Source organism: Pipistrellus kuhlii, unplaced genomic scaffold (genome assembly GCF_014108245.1).
Source record: "Pipistrellus kuhlii isolate mPipKuh1 unplaced genomic scaffold, mPipKuh1.p scaffold_m20_p_12, whole genome shotgun sequence".
In the NCBI taxonomy this organism is placed as follows: domain Eukaryota; kingdom Metazoa; phylum Chordata; class Mammalia; order Chiroptera; family Vespertilionidae; genus Pipistrellus; species Pipistrellus kuhlii.
Window position 1 is genome coordinate 32,171,258 of NW_023425427.1, and position 15,377 is coordinate 32,186,634.

General features: G+C 41.4%; 1 protein-coding gene across 5 annotated transcripts in view; it reads left to right on the plus strand.

Moving 5' to 3' along the window:
• Window positions 1-15,377, plus strand: part of DMRT1 (doublesex and mab-3 related transcription factor 1) — a 95,845-nt gene that overhangs the window by 40,632 nt on the left and 39,836 nt on the right. For 4 of the 5 annotated variants that reach the window (XM_036433908.1, XM_036433905.1, XM_036433909.1 and 1 more), the window contains one exon: window positions 15,221-15,365. In XM_036433908.1, coding sequence (XP_036289801.1) covers window positions 15,221-15,365 — 145 coding nt within the window. Of the gene's footprint in view, window positions 1-15,217; window positions 15,366-15,377 lie in introns of all 5 variants that reach the window. The other variant, XM_036433904.1, reaches the window with a different exon arrangement.

The following is a 15,377-nucleotide window of genomic DNA, read 5'->3' on the forward strand; positions in this document are numbered from 1 at the left end:
TGATTGAAAGAGTTACAAGTTTTACTTCTATGATGTGTATTTTATATCTGGCCACTTTTTGAATGCTTGTAATTCTAATGATTTTATAATTGCTTATTTACGTGTTTCTAGTTAGGTAGTCATTTTACAGAAAACTATTGATCATTTTTCTTCCCTCTAAAAATATCTCCAGGTCTGATTTGTAGTCTTAGTGTGTTAATTCAGTTTAGATACCAGTAGTGCATACTGGTTCTTTCTTTTACTGGGAATGTGTCTAGCAGTTCATTGTGATATATGCAAAATGTTACAAAGAAATGAGGAAAATAGGATAAGTGGATTTTTCCTAAAGCTAAATTATTCAGTTCAAAAACTTGTTTTTATTCAGACCATACCCTTTCAACATTTAAAAAAATAAAATATGATCCTGTTAATTATATATTATATTTCGGGGGCACTTAGCAATATAAAAAGTTGGTAAAGCCCTGGCCATGTTCCAGTTGGGTGGAACATCATCCCATACACCAAAAGATTGTGGGTTTGATTCCCGGTCAGGGCACATATTTAGGCTATGGTTCAATCCCTGGTCAGGGCCTGTGCAGTAGACATCCAGTTAATGTTTTTCTCTTGCATCCATGTTTTTCCCTCTCTCCCTCTATCTTTAAAATCAATAATTAAAAAGAAAACATAACCTCAGGTGAGGATTTAAAATGAAAGTTTGTAAAACTACTTCTGTATCCTCACTTCACCCTCTTTTTTTTTCTTCTTCTTCACATTTTACCTGTTTGAAGTCCAGGGAAAGCCTAGAAGCCACTGCATCAGTCACCATGTCACCATGACAACAGCAAAGTTTTTCTGGATTTTCAGTATGCTTTTTAAAGAAATTGTGTCAACTTAATCTCAGTTTAATTTCTTATAGGCAGAGTGCTTTGATCTTTTCTTTTTATGGCAGTTCTTTGATTACCCCCATGCCAGCCCAGAATTCTGTGGGAGTCCTTCATGTGCACCCTAGTTAGGTCCTGCCTTCTAGTGCAGTAAGGACACAAGGCTTGCCAAGTCCAAAGGCCAGTCTTAGAGAATCTTGTTTAAAGAAATGTGAGAAGTCCCAGTAGATGACAGGAAGTTATGTCAGTGCAGTGTAGGTGTCAGACTTCCTCAGGATTGGGGCTTCCATTGCTTTTACTGTGAACTGTCCCATAAATTGCCTGTCAAGTCTTAGCCAAGTCTATAATTTTTTCTGTTAAAATATAACTCCTTATTAGATTCTTACTTTTTAAGGAGAGATAATACACCCAGTTCTCTCAGACCTTTTCAGCATATTTGGAATCTTACAGGGAGAAGGGCTTCTGTTGGCCAGTGGGCAGTGAGGTCTGCCATAGTGTGAAACCTTCCAGAGCTTTGCAGCCCAATGAATGCAAAACTGACTTTCTAATCTTCCCCCTATTCTCCTCTGTAATAAAAGCCTACTATGCTAAGTGTCTGGTCATCCGGTTGTTCATTCAACCAATCAAAGCGAAATATGCTAATGATATATTAAGGCCATTCAACCGCTCGCTATGATGTGCACTAACAATGGGGGGTGGGGAGAGGGGCAGACAGTTGACTGGTTGACCAGTTACTGTCACGTGCAGGGGGCAGACGCTCCAACTGGGGTAGACGCCCCAACTGGTAGGTTAGCTTGCTGCTGGGGTACAGCTGATCAGGACTGAGTGAGATAGGCTGGACATGCCCTGTAGCTCTCCCAGGTCCCTCTCTGGCCCCAATAATGCACCTGTGGGGTTCCTCAGCCTGTCCTGTGCCCTCTCACTATCCAGGATCTCTCGAGGGATGTCAGAGAGCTGGTTTTGGCCCAATCCCACAGGTCAGGCTATGTACCAGGCTCCTAGTTTACACTTATGTTCACAAAGGAATTGCTGTTTTGTCTTGATCATGACAGCCATCCTCTGATTTTTATTATAGTTTCCTGAAGGAATTGCTGTTTTGTTTTGGAAAGCATGAAGTTTAATCACTTCATGCTTTCCATTTTGTCTTGAGGGATGTTTGTAAGCATGGTGCTGTCATGATGATGTTTCTGGTGGCTCTTGCTCTGGAACCAAAGCTGAGGGAACTCATGGGCATTTTAGAAACTGAACTCAGACAGATGGTGAGAGTTGGTGAGGAATGTCCCATTAACTACAGCAGTGCACAATAGGCTCATTTAAAAATAAAATACAGCTGAAACCGGTTTGGCTCAGTGGATAGAGTGTCAGTCTGTGGACTGAAGGGCCCCAGGTTCGATTCCGGTCAGGGGCATATGGATTGGTTGCGGGCACATCCCACGTAGGGGGTGTGCAGTAGGCAGCTGATCGATGTTTCTCTCTCATTGATGTTTCTGACTCTCTATCCCTCTCCCTTCTCTGTAAAAAAAAAAATTCAATAAAATATACTTAAAAAAATATATATATATATACACACACACACACACACACACACATACAGAGAAACATCGATTTCAGAGAATCATTGATTGGCTACCTTCTACACGCCCCCTGCTAGGGTTCAAGCCTGCAACCCTGGCATGTGCCCTGATAGGAAATTGAACGGGACCTCCTGGTCCTTAGGTTGGCACTCAGCCACTGAGCCATGCCTGCTGGGCTGCACTAGGGTCATTTTTGCAGAGCATTTGGTTAAAAACCTGTGGGTTATAAAAGAGAGAGTTTCCAGCCCCCCTGGAAACCTGGGCAGTGGGCCTGCAGCTGTGACTCTGAGAGAAGATCTGGGGCAGGGCTGGGCTCTGGATATTCTGAGGGATGTCTTCTCAGCCTGGCTGTAGTGGCCTAGCAGCACCCAGGAAACCCAGATTCTTGGGAACCTGGGGGGACTACAGTAAAAAATGGGCTGCTCTACAGGTTAATTCCCATTCTTATAGGAGTTCAGTTTGAACTGGACTGAGCGGAAAACCTTTGAAAGGGCTGATTTTCTCTAGGGACTGCTCCACAATTCCGTTGGAGAGGAAAAGAAATGCATTATCAGTTTGTTGTGAGATTTATTTTTTTGTTACACTTGACCTGACACAATAGCATCAGGTTGGTAAATTATACAATCATTGGGGGATTCTGTAATCTTCTTGAAAATTAGATATTAGATCATGGTTTTGAAAACTTTCAGATTCAATTTGCTTGGTCCGGTGCCAAAATCTTATCTAGTTGTGTTTTCCATTTCACTTCCCCCCCTGTTACATAAATGAGAATATGATATAAAACCAGTTACTTATCAGAATGTTTTAGTATGTGGATGAGAGATTATCAAATTTCTTGAGAGTTCATACTTATGTGGCCTGTTACATGTCCTTCATTAGTTGAATAAAGGCCAGAATCAAGGCAACGCTTAATAGAAGCTGATTTGCATTTATTTTTTTACCTTGTTAGGAATACCATAGGAGAGATACATAACCTCCTGAGAGGGGGGTTCTTAAGAAGATTGAGAAACAAGAAAAGGATAAGTCCTCATTTTATTTCTCAAACCATTTTTATCACATTACCTCTCATATACATTCTTTTTTGGCAATTCCCAGTTCTTACCAGCCAATAGTGGGAGAAGGAAAGCACACGCATTAATTCTGTGTCTCAAGTACATGTAGAAAACCAGAAACGTGAAGGGATGTTCTCTCTTCCCATCTCTGTGTTTGATAGTGGCAGTGTATGACCTTAAATTGGTTTTTCAACTTTTTAAAATTATTGAAAAGTAGAAAATTTTCAGAGACTGAATTTTTCTTTCAAATATTAAATAAAATGTTTAGGTCCTTAAAATGTTTAGGTCCTCAAGTATGCAGTGGGCAGGTTTTTCGGTCTCTGTCTTTATTACGAGAGCCCTGTCATACCTGTGAAAGGGTTCAGAGTTACTTGGTAGCAAACCCAAAAGCATGGCCCTCGGGGGTGACCAACACCCCCTCCAGGATGCTCCCACCATGGGAGGCCCCTGAGGGGACTGAGCGGGGAAGGTGGACAGGCCAGTTGTTGAACAACCTTATGGTACTGGTCACTTCATATATCACATTGTACTGAACCATTAACCACACCCCTGTCAGAGATTGTTACCCCTTTTGTGGCTGAGGAAACAGATGCTCAGGGGGATGAAGTAACTATGTACACAGCTGGAAGTGGGGGAGCTGTAGTTGGAACCAGGTTTGCCTAATTGTAGAGGCACATTCATTCCCATTATATCTCTGTCTTCTAAAAACATTTCCTCATGTGAAGCCTTGAGAGGTATTTTCTTATATCTCATAATATTTTACAAGATGTCACATGTATAATGTTTCAGAGGCTTGACATAGTAGAGGGAATGGAATTCTATGTCTTGATAGTATTAATCAAATTTAAATTACTAAACATAAGGCTCTTTAGCATGGTTCTGTGCCTATACATGCGAGCACGCGCGCGCGCACGCGCGCACACACACACACACACACACACACTTCTGTGTAATTTAGGAAAACAGATTTTTTTTTTCTATGTTGTGTCATTTTGGTTACTTAAAATGGATTCTCTCCATCCTGGTTTTGGAGTGGGAAGGGTCTTTCCATGCCACTGGCCCACTGCAAGTTGGGATGCCCATCAGTGATCACCAACTTGCATTTGGATTTTTAATGCCAGTTCAGATAAAATACTGTGAGTGTGTATGTGTGTTCACACTTACCAGCAATAGTCATGGGTGTGACTTTGCTATGTTCTATTGGTAGAGGGTGGTCCAGACGATCTCACCTTGCCCTCCAGGCAGTCTATCATGTTCAGCACTCATAAGATACCCTTCACATTGCTGATTTATGCTAAAAGTATCCTAATGTTTCTGACAGATCATGTGTGACGCGAATATAATCCATATTTCTTAGAGCAGCTAACCCAACTGGCTTATTTCCTGATACTGCTGATGGAGCTATATCTCTTGGTGTCGCAGCCATTGAGATTCTGGTGGTAACATATTGTTTGTGGGTCACTAGTTTTGTCTAAAACAGTAGGTTGGAACAGAGTAGCAAAGGTTAATTAAGTTTGTCCATCAAAATGGGAACAGATATGCATGCCTCTGTTACTGCCAGTCCTAAAATCAAAGTTCCTGAATGTGTGATTATAGGCATATTTTCTTCTCATTTTCAGATTACCCCCCCACAAAAAAAATGCTTGTTTTAAAATATGAGGAATTGTTAAAAGCCGAAGGCAGTGATTAGATCTTTATAACAAGCAGATATCTAGTTAAAAACAGGGACAGGTGGCTTGTTTAGAAAAGAGAAGCTTCTGGGGTCCAGTTGCTGTGAATTCTGCCTCCTCTCTGCAGAACCACGTTACTTTATCACTGAGCAGTTTATTTCCATGTTGATGGTGATTACATTATGATGACTCCATGAGATGACAAGTCTCTAGAGTATCTCTCAATACATGCTCATTTTCTTCCTCTAAAATTCCATTAGTCCCATAGTCAATAAACCAATACTTTTCCAGCAAAGTTATGTTAAGAATGTCACTGTTACAAGCCCCCCCCTCCGCCTGTCTTAAGAGATGTTCTATAATGCTCTTAGAAATTCGACATATTAAAGAGACTAGAGAGGCCTATGTCCTAATAATTATTAAACAAATATTAAAAATACAATCTTTGCCATTTCTTTGTCCACCAGCTCATTATAAAAATACAGTATTTGCGTTTCTTCCTGGCTCTGTATATGACTTTAGTTAGGTTTGTGCCTTAGATTTGTGAATGAGACAAATATAAGTTTCTGGCCTAGGAGCTGGCAAATCTTGCATAGATTTGGGATAATGAGGAAGGTGCTGGGCTAGTGCCTGCCAGAGGCTGTCTCTACATGGACCACCTTCATTTCTTTTGTGAGCGCAGCAAAACCTTCCAGTTTCCAGAAAAACCATCTTTCTTTTTTTTTAAGACTATCTTTTTCCTATTTTTAAAGGTCCTTGCTTCCATTGAATTGATTTATATATCTCAGTCTTGCAAACATTTTAGACTGAGACCCATAGTAAAAAATGTTTTATATTGTGATGCAGTATATATTTATATGTACATATAAGGACAAAATGAAGTTTATAAAACAGCTCTTCCACATATGATGGAGTGTTCTGATTTGTTTTCATTTTGTTGCTATACTGTTGGTTTGTTTTTTAATTCTGATTACCACCCAGTGAGTTATTTTGGAGCCCACTCAGTGGTCACAATGCTGCATTTTTGGACAACACCATCCGCAGGAGTAAACTTCGTTCTGTCAGTACAACTAACACAGATGGTGAAAACCACCAACTGAGTGATACAAGTTTGAAAACTAATTTGGGTTTTTTAAAATGTGGAAATAGAACAAACAGAATGGACCACTAATGCATACAAGTGTAACCCTAATATCACATGGGGGTTTCATTCCTTAGAGCTCATACAAGAGTGGTCTGAGTCCCTGTTCCATGCTCAGTCCTATATTTCTGGGAATTGGAGAGGGGGCTTGGTTTATGTTTTAACAGTCAGTGTTGGTTCTGTAGTTCTAAATGCCTTCCTTATTTTTTTCTTGGTATATCTTATAGGGTTTGTTTTGATGTTTTAAAAATTTACTCTGGTATTAATGCAAGCCTGGAGTTGAGCTCCTTTCCTTTTATTCTTTCTGAAAAGCCTACCCATACAAAGTGCTGTTTCATTTTGGCACAGTGTCACAGATGTTCTGAAGCTTTGGGAAGCATGAGGTTTACAGCTGAGAGCATCTGAGATGTATAATTTCTCAAATGATTTTCCTGTCTGCCATATTGCATGAGTATTCTATTTCTCCTGTCATCTCTCTCCTTTCTCCCCTCCAACCTCCTTTCTGGGGACGAAGAGCCCTCCCATTTCTGGACCAACAGCTCTTAGTTCTTTAGCCTCTAAGTGCTGACCCTCAAACCCAGCGCCGCCTTCTTTTGCTCATTGAAGGCAGCCGCCCAGGCTTTGCAGGAATCCCTTCCAGGGTCCAGAATCCTCACAAGACCAGTCTCCCTCTCTCCTTTTTTCCCCTCCTCGCTCTTGGGAGGGGAGTGGAGGGCATTGCATAATATAAACACTTAACAGAAAGTAAGATGAGGGCAGTCGAGGAAGTGGATGAAATCAGGAGAGAAAAAACAAGCACCCAGAGGACCAGAGGGACAGGAAGAAGGGAGGGACAGACTAGCTGAAGGGAATCTGCTGTGTCACATTACTCACCACTTGCCCTGTTACTCTTTCAGTAATCTCTGAAATGTGAGCAACAATCACTTTAGCCTGTATATAAAATTAATTCTCCCCAGCTGTGTGATATGTGGAGCCTAGAGGATGGATGAGGTACATAGTACAGGAGGTGAACAGGCACTTGCTTTTTAGGTAAAGAACTTGCATAGGTGGGGTGTATGGACTAGGACAGCTCTCAGAGGTAGTTAGGCGAGGTGGGAACAGGCGTCCCTTTAAGATGGTTTGAAAGAAGCTTCTACTAAAACTAAAGAACTCCTTTAATGAGGGCAAAAGTGAGCCCCAGTCTTTATTCTTAGCAGGAGATGTAGGATTCCACAGCATGTGACAAGCCCTCTTTATTTTTTTTAATATAAACAGGTTTTTGTTCATAAAACCAAAGGTTCATCCCACATGTAGCTTTTGCAGTTTAAAAGACTGTAAGCCACATGCCAGTGCCAAGAGAATCTTTACACTATTTGTTTAAGCATCAGAGTTTGGAATTAGGAGCTTTATCCATATATTCACTCTTCTCAGGAGACCATTCTCTTTCCCCACCTAATTCTGTGCTGCTGAGCCATGCTTTTTAAAACAGCCAGACAGCAAGTTGGTTTTCATGATCTCTTTCCTGTTACCTGGACCGAGTGCTCAGTTTTGTGTAAGACCAGACTCTTCCTATCTGAAGTGTTAACAGATAACCAATGAGTGGTATTTAGGAATTTTTATTTTTATTTTATTTTTTATTTTTTTAATAAGTTTTTATTGTTCATATTATTACAAATGTTCCTCCCCCCCCCCCACCATTGCTCTCGTCCACCAGGTTCCCACCCCACCCTTTGCCCTTTCCCCTCTCCCCATTGTCCTCATCCATAGGTGCACAGTTTATGTTCAGTCTCTTCCCACGCCCCCCTCTCCCCTTTTCCCCAAGAATCGTCAGTTCACTCCCCTTCCATACCTCTGATTCTATTATATTCAACAGTTAATATTGTTCATCAGATTTTTTTAATTTCCTTGGTTTTTAGATTCACTTGTTGATAGTTACATATTTGTTGTTCATAATTTTTATCTTTGTTTACTTTCTCTTCTGAAAGAACCCCCTTCAGCAATTCATATAATTCTGGTTTGGCAGTGATGAACTCCTTTAGCTTTTTTTTATTAGTGAAGCGCTTTATCTGACCTTCAATTCTGAGTGATAGCTTTGCTGGGTAGATTATTTTTGGCTGTAGGTTCTTGCTATTCATCACCTTGAATATTTCTTGCCATTCCCTTCTGGCCTGCATGGTTTCTGTTGAGAAGTCAGCTGACAATCGTATAGGTGCTCCTTTATAGGTTACTACCTTCTTTGCTCTTGCTTCTTTTAATATTCTCTCTTTGTCTTTTGCTCTTGGAATTTTAATAATGATGTGTCTCGGTGTGGTCCTCTTTGGATTCCTTTTGTTTGGAGTTCTGTGCGCTTCCTGGACTTGTAAGTCTAATTCTTTCACCAGGTGGGGGAAGTTTCCTGTCACTATTTCTTTCAGTATGTTTTTGATATCTTGCTCTCTCTCATCTTCTGGGACCCCCATAATTCTGATGTTGGTTCGCTTGAAGTTGTCCCAGAGGTTTCTTACATTATCTTCAATTTTCTGGATTCTCTTGCCTTCTAGCTTCTGTGGAGGAGTGTCTTCTGGCTCTTTATGTTATACATCTTTGACTTGATTCTTGCGATCTTCCCTTCTGTTTTTAGGACTCTGTAAAATATTTTTTATTTCAGACAATGTATTCTTTATTTCTTGTTGATCCCTTATCATTTCTTGTTGACTCCTTATTAATTCTAGTTGATCTCTTTTCATATCCTCATAGGCCTTATCCATCTTTTCTAGGAAATTCTTGAAAAACCTTATAAGCGTAGATTTGAACTCTATATCCAGACGCTTTTTGTCCTCCATTTCTTTCGTTTGTGATCTATTTTGTTGTCGCATTTCGCAGTTACAGATGGGGCGGGGTTTCAGGGTGGAGCCTGCAGCTTTGGCTTCCGTCAGCCCCGCCCTATGCGGGTCCTTCAGTGCTCGCTGCCTGCACCTCTGAGAGAAAGGTGCCCTCGATTTTCGCCTGCTGCCAAACTGTCTATGCTCTCCCACAATGAGCCGGTATTGGGGTTCAGTTCAGTTGGAAGTGGAGTTGGAGGTGGCGTTCAGAGCAGTCTGGAGCCCCAGTCTCCTTCCCGTCAGGGCAATCCCGCGGCACAGCCGACCGTCCTTTCTCTGTGCGCAGTGTGCGCACCGCCGGGACCTCCTTTCGCCGCTCCCTGGGGTTCCGCCTTACAGCCCGGCTCCCTATGGCTGAGCCTGAGTCCCCGGGGTCTGGCCTAGAACTGGGGTTCAGAGCAGTCGGGGGCCCAGCACAGTCGGAGTTTTATCTCCTTTCCGCTGGGGAACGCCCGCCAGGCACTCGGCCTCCCTCCTCTCAGGCTCCGTCCTCTCCGCGCGCTGCGTCTCCATACCTTGGGCTTTTCCAGCTCCTCTGCGCCTCCTTCTGGTTTTCTCCTTGCTTCTCGCTGTAGAATTTCCAGTCAGTCAACCTTCCTGTAGTTCTGGGCAATGTCCGTTTTATATTTTAGTTGTATTTTATTGAAATTGTTGTGTGCGGCTGCGGTTAGGTGTTCTCCTGGGCGCAGCCATCTTGGATCCGAGACTTAGGAATTTTTAAAAAAATAAGTGAGTTCTAACATTTTTATGTTTTGCTGGGATTTTATTGTTACTATAAAGTATATGAAAGGAAACCAGTGGTTCAGATTTCTTTCTTATGCTTTATGTTCTCAATAGTTTAATAAAATAAAATCCAAAGCACCTAGTTTTTCCTTTAGGGTTCACACTAACACTGCGCATGTTCCACACTAGCCCAGCTCCCATTCATAGGTCATATTCTGGTTCAGAGCCTTGGGATGGGTAATAAGAATGTAAAGCATGCCTCTTGTTTGCCAGCTACCACATGTTAATAATAATAGGAGTGATAAATCACTGGAATCCTGGCATTTTAGGTTCACTTTGTTTAATTTAAAGGAATAAAAAAAATTAGATAAGAACAAGGCAGCATTACATAATGGAAAAAAAATCATATCCTTTAGCAGAAATGAACAATTCCTTTAATTTATGAGCACCTATAGCTCTCGGTAGAACTTTGCTTCTTAGTGGAGATGAAGGGCTGAGCACAATGAGTTAGTAGTGTTAGGTTAGTTTAAAGCAAGTTTTTCAATCTTGGCACTATTGAGATACTGGGCTGGATAATTTGTTGTGGGGGCAGTCCTGTGCATTGTAGGATGGTTAGCAGCATCTTTAGTATCTGCTCACTACAAGCCAGTAGCACCTCCTCACCCCCAGCCAGTTGTGATAATCAGTGGTGTCTCCTGGCTTTGCTAAATGTCCTCTTTTGGGGAGAGGCAGTGGGGAGAACAACCTGCCCTTCATTGAGTACTTCTGGTTTAAAGTAAAACAACAGACTTCAAAGGTTTCCTTATTTACCCATTTTGTCTAATTTAAAAGTAGCAGGCTGTAATTGTTTTTTAAGCTGGGAACAAGAAGTGACTTAGAGTTTTAAGTTACATTTGGCTACACCTCTTTCTGGCTTTCTGGGTGAATCACAGTTCAGTTTCAACTCCATGTTTCAGAGGTTTACACATGCACTGAGAAATACATGGAACCATACTTCTTTCTTATGTCTAAGTTGTCACATGGATGGTTATTTGTAGATTATTCTTCCAGTTGTAAGCAGCTGAAGTGATTGATGGTCTCTGTAAGTTCACATTTTGATAACCACAGATGGAGTCTGACCCTTTGTATCTCTCTCTCTCTCTTTTTTTTTTTTATAGTAGTCTTTTATAGCTCAATGATCTTGGGGATTCATTGGGAAAGTTGAATGTTTGAGTTCAAATAACTCAGTTCCTATTTCCAAATGATTCTTGTCATCTGATGCTTTCTAAAAACAGAAATGGAATTAAAGCGGAAAATAAACACACATGGATTTGATATTGTGTTTATTTTGCAGTGAGCTTTCAGTAAAAGGAAAGAAAAAAACCTTCAGTTTATCTGAATCCCTTTTCAAATAATACACACATTGGTCTTGGCAGCAGTTGTCCAGTCTGTTTGTAGAGTTAACCTTTCGCATTTTGAGTTGACACTGGGGTTTCATACTTATTGGGGTGTGGGAAATATGAAGGTAAGTCTAGGTATAGATAACTCTAACTGGTTCTCAGTCTTGGTTTCAATTAGAATTATCTAAGGAGCTTTGAAATAACGCAGAGCCCAGGCCAAATCCCAGACCAAGTTCTCTCTTCCCTTAATCTAGTGGGAGTGAAGGTGGAGAACCAGGGTCCATTTCTGTAAGTAAAGTTTTATTGTAACACAGCCACACCCATTCATTTACTGATTGTCTAGAGACCCTGTGGCTTACAAAACCTAAACTATTTACTGTTTGGCCATTTACCAAAAAAGTTTGCTGACCTCTGTTCTCAACTCACAGTCAACATTTTCCAAGTATTTTGAAAAGAGGTTTTATACAAAATTCATAGTAAAAGGGGGAATTCCAGGATTTTGCTGAGCCTATAGGCTCAAATCCTGTCAGTTTTCTTGGACCTGTGGAAAGTTTAAAACATTTTCCTTGACGAACTGACTTGAGGGTTGTGCCCCAGCGGAGGAAGATGTAACCAACTCAGCACCCCGGGGGGGGAGGGGGGGGGCACGCCATTATTTATGTCAGGACACTTTTTACTTAATAGTTGGCTCTTGCTCTAATAAATGTTCATCACTTAAGACTGTGTTGACTTGAGGGAAGGCTATAGATGCAGAAATGTTTCTCTCACAAAAAGTGTGTTTGAGCATGTTATTACCACTGTAGCCATTCTAGATGGTTGTGGACCTCTGAAAAATAATCTTAGTTCTGGGGAATCTCATGTATAAAAAGAAAGCTAATGGGAAATTTAAAGTAGCATCCTTTCTGCCTTTTCTTAGTTTGGGTGGAAAGTTGTAAACAGTTGGTCAAAAGAATTTTTTAGAAAGTTCTCCTGTGGTCATAGGCCCCTAATGGTGTTCAGTGTGAGAGAAAGGATTGTTTATTCTAGTACCTTGTCACCAGAGTGAGATTTTATTTATTTTTACTTTTTAAAATATTTTTATTGACTTAGAGAAGGGAGAGGGAGAGAGAGAACCATCAGGATGAGAATGAAAAATTGATTGCTGCCTTCTACACACCCCCTACAGGGGATCAAGTCTGAAACTGGCAATCTTTTGGTGCACAAGATGATGCCCAACCAACTGAGCCATACCAGCCAGGGCCAGAGCGAGGTTTTGAGCCAGCAGAATCAGCTTCTCCCGAGAGTGAGTTAGACTCTGAGGCTCTACCCAGACTTACTGAATCAGTCTACTTTTTAACAGGATCCCAGGCCGTTCTCATACACACTCAGAGAGCAACAGGGAGTACTAGTCTAACGGATAACTGGGTCAGTGCAGAAAGCACCATTGATAGTCCCTCTTTAATGATTTCACAGTTCCCTGATGGCTCTCCTGACTTGGGCCCACTCACTAAAGGCAACCAGTTCTCCCTTTTGGCTATTTCCGAGCATTGCTGCATGCCCTCTTATTTAGTAAAAAATTATATAATGGTAGAAAATGAAAATTGGATGATTAAACTGAAAGAGATACCATTTTTATATGCTATAGAAAAAAAAATAGAAAGGATAAAAGGAACTAGGCCAGATATACTTCTCTTGAAAGGTAATAATTAAGTGGAACGGAGTCTTCTTTCTTTTGCAAGAAATAATCTACACATCAAGCATACATTTATGCTGGGGGAACAGTTGGGAGGGGCAGAAATGAACTCCTTGAGCTTCTCAAATTAGCACACAGAAATCAAGGACTTAGGCCTTTCCACCAAACACTGCCATAATATTCAAAGTTTACTTTGGCCTATATTACTGGGGGAATTGCCAAAATTTGGATGTTCATAGAAAATCTTGAGGAAGCCTAGGACCTAATTTTACCCTTCCAGGATAAAATTTTTCTAAATCAAATAAGTAGCTTCTAGAGATTTGATTTGAAAAACATTTCAAAATTATTCCTTAATTCTTGAACAGACTTGGTTTATCCAGCACATTCCTTAGATTGACTTTTTTAAAAAATATATATATTGATTTTTTACAGAGAGGAAGAGAGAGGGTTAGAGAGTCAGAAACATCGATGAGAGAGAATCATCGATCAGCTGCCTCTTGCACACCCCGTACTGGGGATGTGCCCGCAACCAAGTACATGCCCTTGACCGGAATCGAACCTGGGACCTTTCAGTCCCCAGGCCGACGCTCTATCCATTGAGCCAAACAGGTTTCGGCTAGATTGACTTTTTTATTTATTTATTTATTTATTTATGTATTTTTTTTAATTGATTTTGTACAGAGAGGAAGGGAGAGAGATAGAGAGTTAGAAACATCGATGAGAGAGAGTCATCGATCAGCTGCCTCTTGCACACCCCCTACTGGGGATATGCCCGCAACCAAGGCACATGCCCTTGACTGGAATCGAACCCGGGATCCTTCAGTCCCCAAGCCAACGCTCTATCCATTGAGCCAAACCGGTCTTGGCTAGATTGACTTTTTTAAATAAAGTTAATATCATCTGAATTTAGTGTTTTTGAAACTATAAATAATCAAAGTCTAGATGTTCTTGCTGTGAAGTCAGGGTCATGCATTTAATGTCTATACCAGGGTGTGTGTAGGAAACAATAATTCTAGGTGTTCGCAGAGTGGCCAGGTAGAACCAGGAAAGTGGAAGTGGGGTGCTCTTCTAAGCCTGCGGGTCCCGTTTCCTTAGCTTTGAATGAGAGGCCAAGAAGCTGTGTGGACTGTTCTTTATATAAAAGCTGCCCCATGCCCCCAAAGGCAAGGTCTGATTGCCAGGAAAAAGGCATGAGTGCCGAGTGCCAGCTGCTCACTGCTGCTGGAGGAAGTATGTGCTCCTTTTGCCTTTCATTCTGTCTTCCAGATCTCACTCCATGTCTTGTTAGTAGAATCCAAATCACCTCAGAACCCTGGTGACAGGAGAGTCTGGGAAACATATCATACTTTTGTTCCTTGTTACAGGGAAAAGCACAGAAGGGGGTGGGAATGGATGCTGAGTGATGATATTCAGCATAGAATCATGCTAGTGACAATAGCTTACTTTCACCCTATTTTCATGTTTTTGAAAAATATTCTTGCCCTGACCGGTTTGGCTCAGCGGATAGAGCGTCGGCCTTCGGACTGAAAGGTCCCAGGTTCGATTCTCATCAAGTGCGTGTACCTTGGTTATGGGCACATCTCCAGTAGGGCGTGTGCAGGAGGCAGCTGATTGATGTCTCTCTCTCATTGATGTTTCTAACTCTCTATCCCTTTCCCTTACTCTCTGTAAAAAAATCAATAAAATATATTTTAAGAAATATATATTCTCTACTAGAGGCCCAGTGCACAAAATTTCTACATGGGTAAGGTCCCTAGGTTTGGCTGGTGATTAGGGCCAGCCGGGGCCTTCCTTCATTCCATGCCGCCCCCTGGTGGTAAGCACACGTCATAGCGAGCGATTGAACTCCTGGTCTCACAGCAAAACTCCTGAGGGGACACTTTGCATATTAGCCTTTTATATATAGAGAGAGATATGCATTGTATATTAACTAAGATGAATTGCCAGTTTTATATGTGAAGAAATATGAGAAGGTTAAATGACTGGCTGCTGGTCAAACAGGAAGTCATTGTGATAGTAATGCCATGCTCTCCTGTTTTTCCTGTCCAGTTCTCTTTAGTACTTGTTAATTGGGTATCATATGATGAGAAGGGATTTTAGGGGTGCTTTAGCAGGAACCCCAAGATAGAAAAGGCACCTCAGAATGCACAATTCTAGCATTTTCAGGGTTAGTATACTGGATGGTCTATTCATGGTTGAGGACACTACCAGCTTAACAGGGTATGCCCTTAACTTACAAAATTAGGCAATTCTTGAAATTACTATAAAATGCAACTTTGGTCTTAATACATTCCTTCTTTTTTCTTAAGCAGATGAAAACCTCTGAGAACCGCCACCCTGTGAGTTCCCAGTACAGGATGCATTCTTACTACCCAGCTCCCTCCTACCTGGGCCAGAGCGTATCCCAGATCTTCACTTTTGAGGATGGCCCTCCTTACTCGGAAACCAAAGCGAGCGGTAGGTGTCTGG